This window comes from Podarcis erhardii, assembly GCF_964252035.2.
Source record: "Podarcis erhardii genome assembly, chromosome: 8".
NCBI classification, from domain to species: Eukaryota; Metazoa; Chordata; class Lepidosauria; order Squamata; family Lacertidae; genus Podarcis; species Podarcis erhardii.
In genome coordinates this window covers 66191011-66210892 of record NC_138499.1, presented here as the reverse complement: position 1 = coordinate 66210892, position 19882 = coordinate 66191011, and the positions used below count along the sequence as shown (strand labels likewise).

The window sequence follows — 19882 nt, the reverse complement described above, 5'->3', positions numbered from 1 at the left end:
CCCCACAAGGTCTGGCCCCTGCTGAAAAAGTTTGCTGACCTCTGAGCTAGAACAAGTCTAGGCAAAGCCTTGGGCTCCTGCACTCTGTCATCGTCCTCCCTTCCTCTCACGTAGCCAGGATGAGGATTTTGCCAGTGTTTAGTTTCACTTTGGTAGAAGCTTGACACGTCCTTGCATATATGAACAAGAGACTGTGTGCTACCACGAACGGTGGCCAGATCCAACACAAGCCAAATTCAAACCATGGGTTGTGAAGCTGGCTCATTTAATTAAAATGATCTGTGATAAGCCTTGATCTCTGGTTCATGTACAAGAATCAAAGATCTGCTGGGAGTGAAATGCAAGCAATGGCAAAATACGCCAGATGAGGAAATGCAGTGTGCGTGAACTCAAGGCTGATTCTGGTTTGTGCACATAATAGCACTGTAGTATGGTTTAGCATTGCATACTTTTGTAGCCAAAGTAGAGCAATACTCTGTTTCAGTATTGCCAACTACTGTATTGATAAAAAATCAATACAGTTAAACATTAGCCTTAATGGAGTAGAATTAATGTAACACAGGTGCCAGTTGGAACTTTAAATTATATTGCAATTCTGTTTTTGTTTCTTGCCATTTTTTGTTTTGAATTTCCTCGATTTTTTCCTATTTTTAAGCTACTATGTTTGCTGAGACTTGCAATTTCTGGTTCTGATCTTAAGATAGTCAATATTATTCTTAAAAAAATAAATAAATCCTGGTTTGTATTTGTAGTGTGTTACATTGTTGTTGTCTCCTTTAATAATGTGAAAAGGAGAACTTTGTAATGAACTTTGTCCTAAATTTAGATTTTGCTGAACTGGTTGCATATGCCACCTGCTGTTCAGATCACAGAAATGCTATGTGAATGCAAACTCTTAAGTTGCAATATTCTGCATCCTGTTTTCATACGCTTAATGTGTCTTACTTGCAGGTAATGAAAGAAGTCCAAAGTGCACTGAACACAGCAGCCGCTGATGACAGCAAGCTTGTCCTCCTCAGTGCTGTTGGCAGTGTTTTCTGCTGTGGCCTTGACTTCATTTATTTTATTCGACGCTTAACAGATGATAGAAAAAGGGAAAGTACTAAGATGGCAGATGCTATTAGGTTTGTGAAACTGTTTTTCCCATTGTGCATATCTGATTATGAGCTTAAAACATGCCACATATTTAAATGCTAGGGTGTGATATCAAAGGTACTGTACCTACTCACAACTGGTGTTTCCCCCCACTCCCAATAGCCATCAAACTCATAAGAAATCAGATTGTCTATATGAACACATCATAAGGATGTTTACTTTTGATTTGTGTATCTTCAAAGCAGTATTGTATGTTCAGAAAGATCATGTTAGAATGATAGAACTCCTAGCTTTCCGTTAAATTCTCCTCCCAACCTTAAAGGAAGCAATATTCCCAGTAGACAAGTTATATGTGTTGAATGTTTCTCTAAATTGTTTCTCTAAATAATTTTTTGAGTGGTTATTTTTCATCTTCCATGGTCCACATAAATAGCACCAAACCATGATTTGTTGCTGTGAAAACATGGTCATGTGCTCTCCCTGCCTTTCCTCTTTACTTCTCTCAGGGTTCAAACCATTTCTGGGGTTTTTTTTGGGGGGGGGTGGGTTCATATGAAAAGCCATAGTTAGTTAACAAAACAGGGTATCAAACCAGAATTCTTCATAACTAAAACTCAGAATATTCTGTAACCCCACAATTTACACACATTTTTTATCAATTTTTTAATTAGATTGATATACCGCCTTTCATCATAAGATCTCAGGGTGGTTCACAGAATTTAATTTGTGCACATTCATCTTTATGAACATAGCAATTAAAAAAATTTAAAAGGGGGGCAGAAAAAAACAGATATTCATTTAATCTTATTTGAAAGATGCTTCATTGTTTTCTATACTGACTTTTTCTAAAGTAAACCCGCAATTTAGGCAGGTGTTACGTTCCATGGATCACGCCAAATGGCATATATAGTCAGAACCCATTGGATTCAGTGGTGGGAGGAATTGCCAATGTCATTTTTATCAGAGCCTTCCCCTTATGACAATTAATTGCTTAATTCCTGGTTAGGAATTTGTACTGAAGGACAACTGACTTATTTCAAGTCAATTGCCTTCTAATTTAGATTATCGGTTATAATCTGGACACTGTATCTTCCTCACCTGATCCTTTCAATCCCCTTCCGCTTTTGCCCAATAACATCAATGATGGTTCTGAGCCTTGTAAGTGATTTGCCATCCACCAACTTTATAGTCTCCTGTTGGATTTTGGTAAGAAAGTGGAGCTATGCTACCTAGGTTAATAATTGACTGCTATCACAGCAGCTTTGGCATGGAGGTGGCTACAGCATTTTGTTACTAAAATAGGTATTCTCATTTGATATTTATTTCATTTCAGGAATTTTGTAAATACTTTCATTCAGTTTAAGAAGCCCATCATCGTAGCTGTAAATGGCCCGGCCATTGGACTCGGAGCATCTATATTACCTCTGTGTGATGTGGTTTGGGCTAATGAGAAGGCTTGGTTTCAGACTCCGTATACGACATTTGGGCAAAGCCCTGATGGATGTTCATCCCTTACATTCCCAAGAATAATGGGCCTGGCATCTGTAAGTAATCTGTAAAAGAAGTATGTCCTGTATTTAATAGTATTTCTAGCTTTGGTGCTCCCATTTGCATCTTGCATATCCAACATGACCTAAGCGTAACTCTAGTCTCACAATGACATGGCTTGCATGCAACAATTAACTTAAGCTAACGCTTAGTGCAAACCGAGAAAGAAGGTTGTGGCTGCTTTGGTCCTCTTCTGCTGCGGTGCTGTGAGATTAGCCATGATTTGGCATAACATGACACCTGAACCCAGGCTCACAGTTTGTCTCACTCCAGACAAACTGCGATGTGTAGCTAAGTTTGCTCTTGGTTTACGGTTTGTGGTTTGGAGGAGCAAAACTGCAAGCTTGGGTTCACACACACAGTCATCCTGTAAGTCTCACTGCTGGAAGTCTGGAAGAGGGACAAAGCAACCACAATCTTTTCTCCAGGAGCTCACATGCATATTTGCACTACGCCATGGTTTAGCTTAGCATTATGTGAGTACTGAGCCACAGTTTATTTAAGCAGAGTACTAAAAAGGAAAAGTTTCACTGTCTTGCCTTATATATATTCATCTAAATTAGTACACTTCAGGCAGTGTTCCTAAGGTCATTGTGTCTGCATTGAGGCTGTGTGCAATAAAAGTACATTCCTTCTTTAAAAACAAAACAAAAAAACCATGCAGCATTTAAGCTGCTCCAATGTTGGGAAACCATTTTCTACAGTTCTAATATGTAAAACCTGAGTGCTTTCAGTTTGTTTTAGAATTTTGGCAGCGACTAACAATCTTTCAGTGTGCAAATATCTCTGGCTCTTGATCATTCATTGTCTGTTTGCTAACAGTGGCTGCAGTCCAGCATGCATTTTAGTGTGCTTAAATAGCAATTGTCCCAGAAGGACTTAAATTTTTGTGTCTGTTCTCCAGATTACTCCAGAATACAGCTCTCAAGTTTATAAAACTATAGCGTCCAGTCCAGGTGAAAATAAGAGTGTTACATTTCTGAATCGCTTTCTGTTCTACATATTTTAATGATGCGTAAGGTAATATTTATACACATGCTCTTGACAGTATGCATGTCTTCACACCACATTCATACCTTTCAGGCATGCATTGTGCAGTGTGAGAGTGACATTGCATTCACATATATAATTTTGTATCACAAGAAATGAACCCAATACTGAATTAACTATTTTAAGTCTGAGTAAACCAGATAACTTTCCTTAGTAAACAATAGCTTTATGTTGTTTCCCCCTATGTAAGTTTGAAAGTGGCCTAAAAATGGCAATTCCTTCCTTCCTTGTATTGTTTTTACTCGGCTATGGTACTTCTGTTTCTGACAAAGATATAATCCTCACTGAGTAATACTTAAATTGTAATTATAATTTATTTGCTAAATGTTGGTATGCTTTTAAAGTATGTTAAGAAGAGTATCAGACATTCAAGAGGATTTTAAACATTTTAAAAAAAATATGTATTACAAATGATTAAACACATATAATATACAGTGGTGCCCCGCAAGACGAACGCCTCGCAAGACGGAAAACCCGCTAGACGAAAGGGTTTTCCGTTTTGGAGGCGCTTCGCAAGACGTATTTCCCTATGGGCTTGCTTCGCAAGACGACAGCCCATAGGGAAATCTCCGGGACAGTGGGGAAGTGCAGCTCGTCTTCCCCGCTGTCCTCGGACCTCCTCCGAAGCCTGGCGGCGGGGCGGGGACACCTCCTCCCGCCGCCGGGCTTCGGAAGGATGCCCCGATGCCGGGCGGCGAGGCGGGAACGCCTCCCCCCGCCGCCCGGCATCGGAACGATGTCCCGAAGCCGAGCGGCGGGGCGGGAAAGTCTCCCCCCGCCGCCCGGCATCGGAACGATGTCCCGAAGCCGAGCGGCGGGGCGGGAAAGTCTCCCCCCGCCGCCCGGCATCAGAACGATGTCCCGAAGCCGAGCGGCGGGGCGGGAACGCCTCCCCCCGCCGCCCGGCTTCGGGGCAGGAAAGCCTCCCCCCGCCGCCCGGCTTCGGGGCGGGAAAGCCTCCCCCCGCCGCCCGGCTTCGGGGCATCGTCCCGATGCCGGGCGGCGGGGCAGGAACGCCTCCCCCCGCCGCCCGTCTTCGGGGCATCGTCCCGATGCCGGGCGGCGGGGCGAGAAAGCCTCCCCCCGCCGCCTGGCATCGAAACGATGTCCCGAAGCCGGGCGGCGGGGCCGCGAAGCCTGAGGAGCGCTCCCGCTGCTTGCGGAGAGGTCCGCGAAGCCTGTCCTGGACCTCTTCTGAAGGCAGGCGGGGGGCAAAAGTCTTTGTCCCCCCTGCTTGCCTTCCCAGGGGCTTTTAAATCGCCCGGACAGCGGAGAAGTCCTCCGCTGTCCCGGGTGATTTTAAAATGCCGCCCGCCAGAAGAGGTCGGGGGAAGGCGGTTTCCATAGGAACGCATTAATTGATTTTCAATGCATTCCTATGGAAAACCGTGCATCGCAAGACGAAAAACTCGCAAGACGAAGAGACTTGCGGAACGAATTAATTTCGTCTTGCGAGGCACCACTGTACTTTTAAATAAACTTAAGAGTTTATAAGACAAAGACAAATTTACCGTAAAATTATCTGTAATACTGTTGACCACAGATCATTCTCGTACAAATCATGTTATTATATGGAGGCATAATGCCCACTTTGAATTTCAGATTCCTGTCTGGGACTAGTGCTTGGACCACATGCTCCCACTTTGTCTCCTCCACCTGCTAGCTACCTTTTTCAATCCCCTTCTGTCTAAACTATGGGTTTGTGTTATATCTGAAAAAGCATTAGTGGCTAAATGTCAGTTTGCTAATCAGGAGCAAACCAAGATGAAAGTGTTTTTCAAGATTCTGGTTCGTAATGCCAGCATGCAAAGGAAAAAGGTCCTATGGGGTGTTGCACACACCATGGCCATAATATTAGTCTATCACCAAATCCTAGAACAACAAATTTAATAGACATTCCAGTTGGCATTGTGGAAATGTCCATTATGTCCCACTGCATACATGCATCCATCCATCCATCCAGTCAATCAATCAATCATTGCCTTCCACCTCTTCTTCTGGACAACTTTTTCAGACTCATGACATGCTTGTCACTCCTTCTGGCAGCATGTGACCTGTAGAATTGTAGAGTTAGAAGGGATCATGAGGGTCATCTAGTCTAATCCCCTGCAATGCAGGAATTTTTCCCCATCGTGGGGCTTTGAACCCACAATAAGGGTCTCATGCTCTACCGACTGAGTTATCCCAAGGCAGTGATATCCTTAGGCCTATTGAATGGCAGGGTGCAGTAACCTAGGCTTTGTTGGGTTTATGAATATAGAAGCATAGACCCTCTTTTATTTATTTTACTATATAGATCCATCTTTCACTCTCCTCCCCTTCTCTCTCTCTCTCTCTCTCTCTCTCTTTTCTCTTAAGATGATGGCTTATTTCTTTCTTTTTAAGACAACTAACTGGTGATTTGCTATTGACAACCGAGTTTGGGGTCCTGACCTACTAGTTGAAGGCCTGTGTTCCTTTAACAATTTGGCCTTACCTTTAGCTGGAAGGACCACTGCAACTTTGAAAGGGAAACATGGCCCTGTAAAAAAAGGTTTGTTCTTTGAAGTGTTAATAAAATTGAATAGGTGACTAATTTGTTGTGTTTTGTAATAAAACTGGTTCAGTGATCCCAGGCCTCCATTTCAAAATAGCCTTTCAGTTGTAGTGTATTTAACCAGAAACATCTTGGCCTGTAAGTATCTTATCAGTAATGTCCTGGCAAATGAAATAGAATTAGGTAGAACTTGAGCACCATTAAGCAAATAGCAGCCATGTGCCAGTTAGAAGTAACTTACACCTTGTCCAAGCTTTTAAATCTTTCTACATTTAAAGGTGCTTGAAGGGATATTATTTGCATGAAATGTTTCCTCTTGAGTCAAACATATATATGTTCCCAGGTGCAGTACTTCCACCGTGTACCTTCCCAGGAGAAACATTCAGTACTCTGTAATTTAGCAGAGCAGCCTGGAGGAATACCCATATTACATAATTCAGACTTAACTAACCAAAGGTTCCATTTCTCTAAAGGAGTCCTTCCAGCGGAAGAGAACCTTTGGATCCAACCCACTGCAATGTTAAGTCTGGATACGTTCCTTAATTGTTCCATTTCTGCAAGTGATGCTGAGATTGACTCTTCTGGACTAGAAAAATAGCAGAAAAGCTTCTTATGCTAAATTCTCTCTCCTTTTGATTAACAGCCTTGAAAGTAATGGGTTCTTTTCTTTTCTTTTAAAAAATAATATTTATTACCTTTTCCAACAGTTTAAACACTACAAAGAATAAAAACCATACAACACAACACAACACAACACAACACAACACAACACAACACAACACAACACACAACAACAACTATACATTACACTAACAAAACACTAACATTAAACTAACAAAACAAAACAAACACAATTTAAAACACATCAAATAGTTTCAATATCTTATCTTTCATTCCCTTATTTCCGTGACCTCCTCACACCTCCCTTTGTGTATTCCACTTCTATTAATTCTTTCAGCAATTCCTTTCCATCTTCCTCTATTTTTAATCCTATAATTATCTTAAGACATTCTAACCTTATTTTCCCTTTAATACTCTATTAATCTATTTGTCCTTAATTCCTTATAACATTTCTACTAAAGCCATATAACTTCATTCCAACATTTTTCTAACATTCATTAATTTTACAGTATTTCCGTAAATAGTCTTTAAACTTTTTCCAGTCTTCTTCCACCGACTCTTCTCCCTGGTCTTCTTTTTTCCCTCCTCTTCCAAGTCTAAAGGCCCTCACAATTCTAAACTCTTCTTGGTCCAAGTCCAAGTCCCAAAAGTCAGCAAATTCCTGTGTGAGAAAATCTGTCAAACTTTCCTTCTCAAATTCAGGTAGGGCTCTGATCCTCAGATTCATCTGTTTTTCTTTAAGTTCAGTCATAGCAAGTGTCAACTTGTGTTCCTCAAGTTGCCTCTGTAGGGCTGGGACTCTCTCTGCCTCAAGTTCTGTTACTTTACATTCAGCAGCAACAGCTTTCTCCCTGGCTTCTTCCGCAGTCTGCCTTATCAAAATAGATTCCTGTATCAATTTCTGGATAGCTTCTGTGTTGATATTCACCTTTTGTCCCAGATTATTTATACTTTCTGTATTTAAGTCAACTTTAGCAGTTGCAGCATCCACTTGCGCACTTATCGCGTCTGTTTTCTTGTTAAGCTGAATCATTTATCTTACTTAATGCAATCGCCAAGGCTTCTTCTGTCGACATTCCTCTTGATTTTGAGTGAACTGATATGGAAGCAGCCGCAGAAGGAGCAGGGAGACCTGGTGTTGAGCCTCTCCTAGGTTGCTGCAAAGTCCTCCCAGACCTTAATGTTTTTTCTGCGGTTTGCTGGTCTGTTTTTTCCTTTCCATTTGCCATAACACTTAAAAATTCAAGGTCAGTCCCAGAGTCTCACAGTTTTTTATCTTGCAGCTGGAAATTCCCCTAGCCCAGCTCAAAAAACAACCAATTTCAGAAGCTTCCACTAGGGGGAAACAGTTTCTATTTATATTAATCAATATATCAATCAATAGTGTCCTCTTTTAAGCACAGTTCAAGAAATCCAAAGTTAGTATCAACTTTCAGTTACTTTTACTCCTTTTTAAAAACAACCGGAGACAGTAAAAGCAATGTATTTCTCTTGTAGCCAACTGTCAATAAACGTTCTAAACGCTGTCAGTGTATAATCTAAAAGACGTCAGTCCTGCTAGCAGCCCGTTTCCAGGGTCTGAGCGGTGGTATTTTAACACTCTTCACTCTCTCCTGCAGGCATATTTAGTCCACAACTCCCCCCCCCCCTTCTCCTGCCTCCAAGGGGGGATTTAATGTTCTTTACAGATGGAAATTCAGTCTTTTACAATAGGCTTTCCAAGACTTCAGCTTGCAGCCTCATTGCTTCAGTCTATTTACAAAAGGGGAAGGCGGACTTCCTGTATTGAACCTCCCCGTTACGATGCCAAATTAAACTTTTAAAAATCCAGTTCTCCCGCCTCAGCTCTACTCACGGGTAGTTACTTTAAAGCCAAATTGTCCACAGGAAAAAGTCAGCACTCTCCGGCAACAGCTATGCGGCTTTGCTCCGTGGAAGAAGCAGTCGATTCGAAGCACCGCGCCGCTCACCTCATGTCGCTCTGGACCCCTGAAACCGGGTTTCCCCGCGAGTAAGGGAGGCGCAAAAGGTGCCCGCCAAATCCCACGCTCACAGGCTTCTCCCGCCTGTGATTTTTTACGGGTCTCCACCTTCGCCGTGGCGGCCAGACCCAATTCCCACGGGGCAAATTCCTCCCAATCAGAGGAATTCCGCCATTACCGGAGGCACCAACCCGGAAGTCCCAGTAATGGGTTCTTTTCTTACGGCTACAGTCATTGGCTATATAGCTATAGCAAACGGTAATGGGAAGAGTGGATACCCCAGACATATGCCCATGTACAATAGAAAAGTTTCAGAGTAGAAGCCATTGACCCTCAGATTCAAATAAGTGATCTAGTTTCTATGTCATAAAGAGATGCGAGATCAAAACTAAATATAATTAACAAGGGCTTCGGAAATGTAAAAAATTATCATACTAATTAATCAAACCTTTTTTGTATTTAGCTGTGTTGATTTTCTTTGTCTGAAATATAATTTATGTATGCTAGCTTGTTTGTGAATAACTTAATTTGGTCAGGGTGAATGTATACTTTCATTAAGGAGTATGTATCAGGATGGAAGTAAAAAAATGGACACATCCTGCAAATACAATGCATGCAGCATTCAAAATTTGCCAGGTGCATTTTGTACCTGGTCATCGGCCACTTGCAACCAAGTGGAGATACCTAGGTGCCAGGATGGCACCTGATGTCTCTACCATCTGGAAGTGAATGCCTGGGGATTCTTGGATCCTGACGGTTTTCACATACTAACACATCCTGTTGAATTCTCTCTCTGATATTTTATCTGCACAATCAGAACGACTTTCAGGAACCAAAAGTTATATTAAAAAATATGACTTTTGAGGCGTCTGGCCCCAAAACCGAAACTAGGCATTCTGTTTTGGCGATTGTAACCCTGGTTTAAGGAGACATTTGGTGTCTAGCTTATATTAATCACAGCCTGGAGTCTTGGTAGTTGTGCCCCCCCCCCAAGCTTTTATACACCTTAACTTCCACTGTCATAGAGAGTTTAAACCGTTATTGATACTCCCCTTGTCTAGAGATTCAGATGTATATTTAATTTACAAAATTCTACAAGTTTTTGAATCACTTTCCCCTGAGCGTTATATATCTATGAAATTTAATGAATTAGTTATAGATCATTTTAGTGATGAATTGGACATGAGGGAATGCCTTCCAGATATTAATGGGGGATATCTTTATTAGTCAGGCAGCCCTTGTTTAAAAGTCCTTGGAGAATGAATACAGGGTCTTGAAAAACTTACTAAATTGGAGAAAAGGTATAAGCAACGCCATAGATGCCATGCAGTGGAATTAGTATTCAGGAAGAAACTTGCCTACTCAGGCTCTAACAAGACAGAATAGACTCTGGATTATCTGATTCATTGTGAATGGAAATGTGGAGCGAATTGTTTGTTGGAATATGGATATTGTCAAGTACAATATGGTCTCCATTTGTAGACAAATGGTCTCCATTTGTAGACATTACTTTATTGCTTATCCCAACATGCTTGTAATTTTATCTAGGAATGATCAGATTCGCCCAGTTGGTACCATTTCCACATTATTAGATAAAGAAGTCTTAGTATAAAAATAATAAAGCTTTGTGTATTATTTCTGGAATAAACAAAAATATATTCAATCTTTGCATACATCAATCAGTCATTTTATTTGTATGCCACCTTTCCAAAGTTTAAACCATGCTCAAGGCAGCTTACAACATATGGAAAATTATGTAACTCCAAACATAACAAAAGTAGTCATAAACAGTAGACAAAACATCAAAAAGTACACAACCAAATTGAACAATATAAGAGCCAGCATAAAGACACAAAAAATTAACAGCAACGACCCCCCGCCCAAACAATACCCGAGCCAAGGATTCTGTTCAGCAGCCTCAGCTTTTGTAGCTGGAGTCAGTCAGGGCCCCACCCTCCCAGGCCAGGTGGGAAAAGTCTAGCAAGGCAGGGAACAAGTCTTCCAATACTCAGAGCCAAGATACATGATTGTAAAGGGCAAAATAATCCATTGGCTGTGCATTGCTTCTCACTGATAGACCTACAGTGCAGTCTTTACAGATATTTCAGACTTATTTGAATAGGCGATAATAAAAATGCCAATGTAGTCGTTTCTCCCCTCCCCAGGATAGACAGAAATAATGATTAAGCAGCACTGAAATATTTGTCATGGGATTTGGCTTCCCAAGAAGCCATTACATGGCAGATCTGTGATCAGATTTCCCATTGTCAAAAAGGAACAGTATCATTTGTAATGATAAATGACATTTTTAAGCTGACTTTTAATTGGTCTTGAATACCATTGTAAACACATGTGGCTGAACCGTTCATTTTTGTTAAAGTAACGTTTGCTTAAATTTAGTCTTCCTCTCTTCAAGCTCCTGCTGATAAAACTCTCATAGGTTTAGAAATGCATTTAATTACACAGGGTAAAATTGATGACATTTGAATAGAGCTTCTGTCTAATCAGTTGGCATCTTAAAAAGTTGACAGCTCAGTTTTTGCTCATATTTTCTCATGCACTGAAATGCTTATATCTGCATTCTGGCATGTTCAGATAACATAATAATAGGAAAACCTCTGATATCTAATCACAGCTTCTTGTTTGAAGCCTGGTGTTTTCATACACCCTTCCCCCCTGCCTTTTTACATTTTCTTTCTTGAGATGTATAGGAATTGTCAAAGCTGCTGCTTCTCCTTTTTTTCCCCTTTTTTCTTTTTTTTAAAAAAAACGGAATTTCCAAACCTGTGATTTTACAGCTGTAATCACATTTCCATAGATGCTCATGCAGAACATTCTTTGGGCATGTAAATACCTCCTTTGGGTAGTAATGGTCCTGTCAAGATTTGGATGTTAGTGACATCAGTGGAACTATTGCAGTTTAGCAAGCTTGTAATCTGAGCTGAATGGCATATGTTAATAGTAGCACTGATTTGATTTTGTGATAATGCTGGTGACATTTTGGGTGTCCTTTGTTGTGAGAGGTCCTTTGTGTGGCTGTCTTGTTACAGTCTCTGTATTAATTATTCAAAGTTCTTCAACCCTCCAAAGAGTTAAAAAATGCTGTGATTTCAGGAAGTTGCAACAATTCTAATTGAGTTTTGGACTCTTGGGTGAGAGTCTTCATCATGCTTTGAGTTTATGAATGTGTACATGCATTTGGAATTTTGCACGACTCGTTTATATGATTAACAGCTTACTCTTTCAACTTGTATAACACACTTTAAATAGAAAAAAGCTTTACATTTCCTGGCGTGGGGGATCTTTAACACATTAAAAAAGTATATATAAAAATCTTTTTTATGGTACATTTGATAGTGACTGTGCGGTTGGATATTAGATAACACATTTGGGTGAGACTACGGCTACAAATGAAAGGTTTGTGGGCTTTCTTGTGCAACAGTAGCACTGTTTCACCCCACAGCCATAAGAGAGGATTTTATATTCTTGAGCCTTAGCTTGCACATTTGTAAACTTGGGGACGCCCATTTGCATGTCTGTGAGTCATTTTGTGATATGGCGCAAAGCCACTCCATTATTTAACCAAGTATTAGTCATGCTAAAATATGTTCAGTCTGTCAGCTCTTTTCATGCATCATGCTTAGTTCACAAATTAATTTGAATTCACTATCCATATTTCAGTTTTCACCATATCTGAAATTTTTATCACAGTTTAAATCCATTTAAGCCATTATTTTAAAGTCTGAAAAGCTGGTGTGTCCAAATTAAAATACATCTATAATATTTGCATGGTAACTTGTATAACAGTTGGCATCCCCAGTATTTTGTATAAGAAGTAGCAGCTCAGTTGCATTGGAACTAGGGTTGCCACCTCTTCCCTTTAAAAATGGAACAATACCATTTTGGCGATACAGAGCCCCCTGTCCTGTTTGGTCCACAATTTGTCCCATTTTTTAAGTCAAAAAAATAAAAATTGGCATTTGTGTGCTCACCCAAACTTGCTTGTGTTGCGTGCAACCACACTTGGCTTTCACTGAAAAAACAGTATGCCGTAATCTGATGCACAAAGAAGTTTGATACTCAAATATATGCAAGTGGGTGTTTGGCTGAAACTTAAATGGGCAGCAGACTGTGATGGCACTGGATCATTTAAGCCAAAGTCCTGCTAGCTGAAACGATTTCAAGTGGAAATTGTTCTCAATTTTACCTGTACAAACTAGACTGCTTTCCAGATTAAACAAGAACAACAGAAATCAAAGTCCCTATTTTTACAAACTTTTGTTTCAAAGTTTGTGATCTGCCTATAATAATGCTTTGTCTCAATTTAAAAAAAGAAGAGATGCTCTCATTGAATGGAGCGAGCTCTGTTTCAGGAACAAGTTAGGTATTTATTTATTTGGATGATTTCTGCACTACTTGTCCCCATAGTCTCTTATTATAAATGGATATGTCATAATGCAGTATGTGTTTACCTTACTTTGGCACCAACAGTTTTTACCTACAAGATCCATTGATGTGAGGAATTTGGGCGTGCAATTCTCATTGGCATCCAATATGAAAATATATCGAATTTTCATAATTAAAGATACATAATACTATCTAGATTCAAGCCAATTAAAAATGTGAAACTCATTGCATTTGCAGGATCTTTCAAGTATGTAATATATTTACAGGATAAAAAAAGTTTTTAAGAGCATTATTTATTTATTAAGCAAATTTTTGGCATCATCATTTAGTATCTGCTGCTTATGCAGAGTTTCTGTTTATCCCACCATGTCATTTGCTTTCATGCTTGTCTAGTGCTACAGGCTTTAATTGGCTGGTCAATCAACTAAGCCAATCTGAATCAGTGAAGGTTGTAATTAAGGGCATACTTGCTTGTTTTACTCATTTATTCAACAATGATAAGGACAGCGAAAGAAAAGATACATTAGAAAATACCTTTCTAAGAATGTTTGGGGTTTTTATTCCTTTCTTTAATGGTTGTTTCCCAATTCCTTCATTATCTGATGCAAAGATCTATACTGAGATTTTAGCAGAGTGCACATTTTAAAAGCAATTCAGTTGAGAGACCTAAATTGTATGCCATGCTTATATTGCAAACCCCTTGCACTGTAACTGTGTCACTTCTAGACAGGGACTTGCACGCTAGCACTAAATATTTATTAGTGGTAGATTTAGTCTTTGATTTTGTTTCAGTCCATGGAAAAGGAAAAACAAAACAAGAAGAAATAGTCCAGGCCAGTAAATTGTTCCAACCTGTAGAGGCATTTCTAGAAACAGCAAGGTTTGTATTCAAAATGTTTTGATAACCTCATCGTATTTCATGTTACAAAGAACATTGCTATTTTCCTCAGGCGAATGAAATGTTATTCAGTGGAAGGAAACTGACTGCACAAGAAGCATGTGCCAAGGGACTGGTGTCGCAAGTTTTTTGGCCAGGAACATTCACACAAGAAGTCATGGTTCGAATTAAGGAACTTGTCACATGTAATTCAGTTGTAAGTTTCTTTTACCTTATTTCACTTAAGGCTGAATAAGTGATTTGTAGTTATTATAGTGGCTAAGGAACACTTCGCATAGTGAATTTTCTCAGTGTTTGAGCAGTGCTGAGCCCTCCCAAGCCCTGAATATGCCCCAAAACATGGGGAAGCCAATTGGGTTGTGTGCAAACAACAACAACAACAACAAAGTTTTATTTATATCCCACCCTCCCCAGCCGAAGTTAGGCTCAGGGCAGCTAATATCAGATATACAACATTGGTATAAAATCAAACAATAATTAAATTAAATTTAAAAATATGCAGGTAGAAGCAATTTCCGTAATTATGCCAGCATTTTCCCCAGTGGCCATGAATGCAAGAATAGCTGTTGTATCTGCATAAAGTCATGCCCAACTACATCATGGGACAGCTTGTTTGGAGGGGGAAGTGAGTGTGAGCTGATCCCATGGACATATAACTATCCTAATGTCCACATGAAAGCTGTCCACACTTGTTATACAGCTTTTAAATAAGCTCTTTCACATGTTGTGGGAATTTTTACATAAATCTGGAAAGTGAACCTCGAGAGCTTTATAAAGTTAGTCTTACATTTTAGAGTAAAGATCACAGATGTACTGAGGTAGCTAGCCAAAAATATCTTGTTCTAAACTGTAGATAGAAAGAGCTCCTTTTAACTGCTTTGAAATTTGAACAGTGTGTCCATACCAGTGTTTTGTTTCTGTTTATATTTGCTTGGATAAGACAGACCAAAAATAACCAACCCCCCACCACCCTGCCATCACATCCAAGAAATATTTAGGGTTAAATCTACAGGGTTCCACCCTGCATAAGTCCTACTTACATAATAAAAAATAGTATTCAATGCAACCCTCTTGGCTACGCTATGCATAGGTTGAGCTGCTTATTAATGAACCAGAGTCAGAGATGCAACAAACATTATTTGGTTTTTTTTCTGTGTTACATAATCATTACTGAAAATACTATTTTTCTGTCATAATTCTTAAACTCCCACACCTAGGTTCCAGCACAGTTAAGGCATTTAGGGAGCAATTGTATACACAGGATGCCTGCATAAAGCAAGCTGGTGTAAGTCAAGTCAGCATAGAGTTACACCAGATCCAAATCCTGTTCAGCAGTGAGGCAGCTGCTGCTGTTCTGCGGAAGGAAAACAAGCCAAGTTGCTAGGTCACATATAATAATAATAATAATAATAATAATAATAATAATAATAATAATTTATTTATACCCTGCCCATCTGTCTGGGTTTTCCCAGCCACTCTGGGTGGCTTCCAACAAAATATTAAAATACAATAGTCCATCAAACTTTAAAAGCTTCCCTAAACAGGGCTGCCTTCAGATGTCTGAAGCCTACTTCTTAACCCTCTGGTTGCACTCCTTTTGAAGGGGCTCACATTCAGCTCAGCTGGCTGGGCCAGGATAAGCAAGCTATGCCAGCTTATCTTCAGCTCAGCTGGCATAGAGGACCTTACCACCAGCTTTGAGGTGTTTCCCTTCATCGTGTACCATCTGACAGGTGCTCACGACTTGCTCATTTCTACACTCCATGTGGCAGACACAGAGAGCAATGGCCAATTCTTTTTAACTTGGAGGAAGAGTTACATCTTTCTAGTTACCAAATATTATGATTGTGCATAATGTCTCTGATTGTGCAGTGAACTGTAAGCACATTTAGTTGAGCCTGCTCATAGTTCCCCTTCAGACCCTCCTGATCAGGTTGGGAAAGCTGAGGTGGAGGCGGCCAGGCTGTCCTTGGATAAAGCTTAAAGGTAAAAGGACCCCTGACCATTAGGTCCAGTCGTGGCCGACTCTGGGGTTGCGGCGCTCATCTTGCTTTATTGGCCGAGGAAGCCGGTATACAGCTTCTAGGTCATGTAGCCAGCATGACTAAGCTGCTTCAGGCGAACCAGAGCAGCGCACGGAAATGCCGTTTACCTTCCCACTGGAGCAGTACCTATTTATCTACTTGTACTTTGACGTGCTTTTGAACTGCTAGGTTGGCAGGTGCAGGGACCGAGCAACGGGAGCTCACCCCGTCGCGGGGATCCGAACCGCCGACCTTCTGATCGGCAAGTCCTAGGCTCTGTGGTTTAACCCACAACGCCACCGGCATCCCTGGATAAAGCTTAGGGACTCCTCAAGTCCCTCTCTGTCCATGTTAGCCAGCCATTTCCCAACATTCCATCCCACTCAAGCATGGCCGAGAAACAGAAAGCAGATCAGATAAATGCAAAGAGGGGTTAACCCCCACTCAAAGACGGTGCATGCCTTGATTCCCTTCCCCCATGGAAACAAATGGTAGCCATTCATTTAACACAGGAGTGGGTAAAATTCAGTTCTCCCGTCCCTCAGTGATCTATCTCCTCCCTGAGTGTGGCTATGTATTGTGTTTGGTGGCGGGGTGCCTCTGTTCACAGCGCCTGTTACCTGCTCTCTTTCTCTTATAATTTAAGTATTGATATATTGGAATGGTGGTCTCCATCAATATATACAGTGAAAATGTACAGCAGCCAAAATGATCATTAAAATTGTCATTTGCAACAGAATAGCTGCCATTGGGCTTCGCCCTTCCTCTCATATATTGCAAAGAGGGCAGTATCCTCCACCCACGACAAGGAGGCACCTGCCCTAACCAGTGAGTGTGCAACACACACTCATCTTTGCACTATGCCTAACCACGGCATATTTCTTGTTTTGTATAACCACATGCTTATTGTATCTTCTTCATTTTATGTAGGTACTTGAAGAATCCAAAGGTTTAGTTCGTAGTATTATGAAGGTGGACTTGGAACAAGCAAATGACAAAGAGTGTGAAGTTCTAAAGAAAATTTGGGGTTCTGCTCAAGGAATGGACTCAATGTTGAAATACTTGCAGAGGAAGATTGATGAATTTTGAAGAGATGCTCATTGACACTGGAATTGTATTTACTTTGGGACATCTGGGTTTTATGGATGCTCTAAACGAATTTAAAAGTCCAGCGCTCAGAAAAGAGTGGGACTAAAGCTTGAGGAGAACTTCTTTTTATTGTCAAGGTTTTTTTTAAAAAAAATTAAAGAAGTACTGTATGTTAAGCATTGAACAAATTTCCTTTCTCCATATATAGATTATAAATATATATATTATATTTCTTTATATACACGAACTAAAAAAAAAAAACTATAATGGAGTGCACTACCAAACTTTTGTCTTCTACTTTATCATTGGCTAGTACTGTATCAGAAGAAAAAAGGTGGATAAAATGAGGTGTTGCGTTATTTTGTATGTGGCAGGAAGGTCCTGAAGCAATGAGATATTTTTTCACTAGAGTACAGAATTGAAACGGGTATTGGCCAGCCCTTACTTTCACTGCCCCAAAAGAGTTAGTTGAGAAGAGGCGTTGCCTTGAATTCTGAGGAAGGTTCTAAATACCTCAAGTAATGATGCATTCAGAAAAAAACAATTATTTTTTAAAAGAAAACCCTGTAATTAAATGGTCTATTTTCTCTGTCTCTTCTCCCTGCCCCCCCCCCAATCCCCACCTCCTTAAAAAAAATGAGTGTGCTCAGGATTTATGCTATAAAAAACACTCAGCCCTTCTTGTTTGGGGGAGGATGCCCAATTCCTACCCAGAGAGCATAAAGAAGCCAGTCTGTCGTTGAAAAAGAAGCTTCATTTGCAGTATTAGTGAATCACTGAAATACCATATATACTATGGATAGCTTAGTCTTAGTGGGTTTTATTATTTTAACTACATAATTGCTTCTGTTGCTGGGTGAGAAAACAACTCTATATAAGTTTTTGTTGTTGTTTTTTGGTTCTTTAGTTTGCTCTTTTTGTTCTTCTGTTTGAATTACACCAAAAAATGTATTTTATTTTATTTAATAAGTTAAAATTTCTTTTGGCACACTTAAATATTCCCTTTCTTTACAACAAAAAAAACCACCTTACCTTATATTAGATGTTTAATATCTTTTGTTTTTAGTTTGAATTATACACTATGGCCCTGATCCAGAGATCTTTCCATGCAGCAGCAGCAGGCTGAATGCATTCTGCAGTGGATGAGAATCTCCACTGCCAGACGATCGGCACTGTCAGCTGATTTCATGTGAGAGTGGGTTCTTGAAATCGGCTCCTCTGCCTTCAAGTTAGAAGAATCATCCATCTGTTTGGCAGTGCATTCTTGATACAAGAGTACCACACTGCAACACCCAGATGCTGGATGCAATTTTCTCTTCCCTGCCCCCGCCCCCCGCACAGTGCCCTTTTGTGCTCATGGGACTGCATCCAGAAAGGCACTATGCTCATGAAAGCTTGTTTTCCATGTGCAGATTGCCATTATTGGATCAGCATGCATAAAATATGCAGTATTGATGCACAAGAGTGACCTTTGTAAACAATACCTATTTTGCATTCCTTTCAGGGGTGTGTGATGATTCCTGACTCCAGATATCTATACTTGGGTATCTGTTTGCAATCTTACTGAATGTATGAAGAATGGGGGCGGGTGGGTGGGGGGAAGGAATCAAACATTATTTTTGTACAGTTTGGAACTTTATACTTGGAGCCTGACCACCTCATCCTAGTGGAGAGTTGTACAGTGTGTAAATCTGCTTTTACCTTGGATTGGTACAGTATTTTTGCATCTGTGGGACCTACTTTTTTTGTTGTTCTAGTAGTTTGAACTATATATAAACTGTACAATCTGTAAAGTTTTTATAGAATAAATATTCAGCTGTGAACTGGTTAAAATAAAACTAATATTTCTTAACACCTCTTAAAATTGCTGCAGTGTGTAGCTCTCTTTCTCCTCCATCTCCCTGCCTTCACTCCCCCAGGAAATACTTCATTCCAGCTTTACAAATCCTTTTAAAATTGCAGTTTTCCTGTAAACACTGCTAGTTATCCTGAGACTGTTGTACTTAATTTCCTCATTTGCAGACATAGCAAATTAAAACAGTTATAGAAAAGGTCAGGAGGTTAACACTTCAAGCTGGTATACCTCTTAGATGATTCAGTGTAGATATAACAGGATTAGCTCTTTCCATCGGTGTCAAGTGGAAAGTTCAGTCTCAGCTACGAACTTCACTTGCATTGACTTAGGCCTTAGGCAAAAATAAAAGTATAGAAAAACACACATGATGATATTCTTCCAAATGACTGCTATCTTCACATACTAGAAGCAATTATGGAACTTTTCCTACATTTTAGAATCTAGGCCAATTTTTGGTTTTCCACCCAACCATCTCATTGTACCATTTTTTTTAAAAAATGAGTTTTAAGTTCCTATTTACTGGGGGGGGGGGAGGGTCTTTTTGATGGTGTGAACCAGTATGATAAACCTTCATTGTTGTTGTGTTTTTTAGCCTTATTTTACCAAACAGTGAGTTGTACAGACTTCCAGTTTGTCTCAGTAACCTCTGCTAGGCTAGTGTTCCATTTTAAAAAATAAAAATCAGTTCCTCTTCTAAAAAGCGTATTCTGTAATCTGGGGACCAACCTGAAAGCAGCCATTTTGTCAAGTATGTGGAGATTTTACTACATTGGCTTG

General features: G+C 40.1%; 1 protein-coding gene and 1 long non-coding RNA gene across 8 annotated transcripts in view; one reads left to right on the top strand and one right to left on the bottom strand.

Annotated features, from left to right (window-relative positions):
* CDYL (chromodomain Y like) overlaps nt 1–19114 on the top strand; it is a 99286-nt gene extending 80172 nt beyond the window's left edge. For both annotated transcript variants that reach the window (XM_081873081.1, XM_081873080.1), the window contains 4 exons: nt 952–1124; nt 2429–2639; nt 14190–14333; nt 17092–19114. In XM_081873081.1, coding sequence (XP_081729207.1) covers nt 952–1124; nt 2429–2639; nt 14190–14333; nt 17092–17250 — 687 coding nt within the window. In that variant the 3' untranslated portion in view covers nt 17251–19114. The remainder of the gene's footprint in view (nt 1–951; nt 1125–2428; nt 2640–14189; nt 14334–17091) is intronic.
* Nucleotides 2522–19616, bottom strand: LOC309348115. Of its 6 annotated transcripts, none has more exons than XR_014159175.1 (5): nt 19334–19616; nt 15351–15491; nt 13774–13856; nt 9056–10470; nt 6199–6900 (listed from the first exon to the last, which is right to left on the bottom strand). It is a non-coding gene; the product is annotated as an uncharacterized lncRNA (long non-coding RNA). The 6 variants fall into 6 exon arrangements; XR_014159176.1 differs by having other exon boundaries at nt 13774–13851; XR_014159177.1 differs by having other exon boundaries at nt 9062–10470; nt 13774–13851.
* Between the last annotated feature and the right edge of the window lie 266 nt (nt 19617–19882).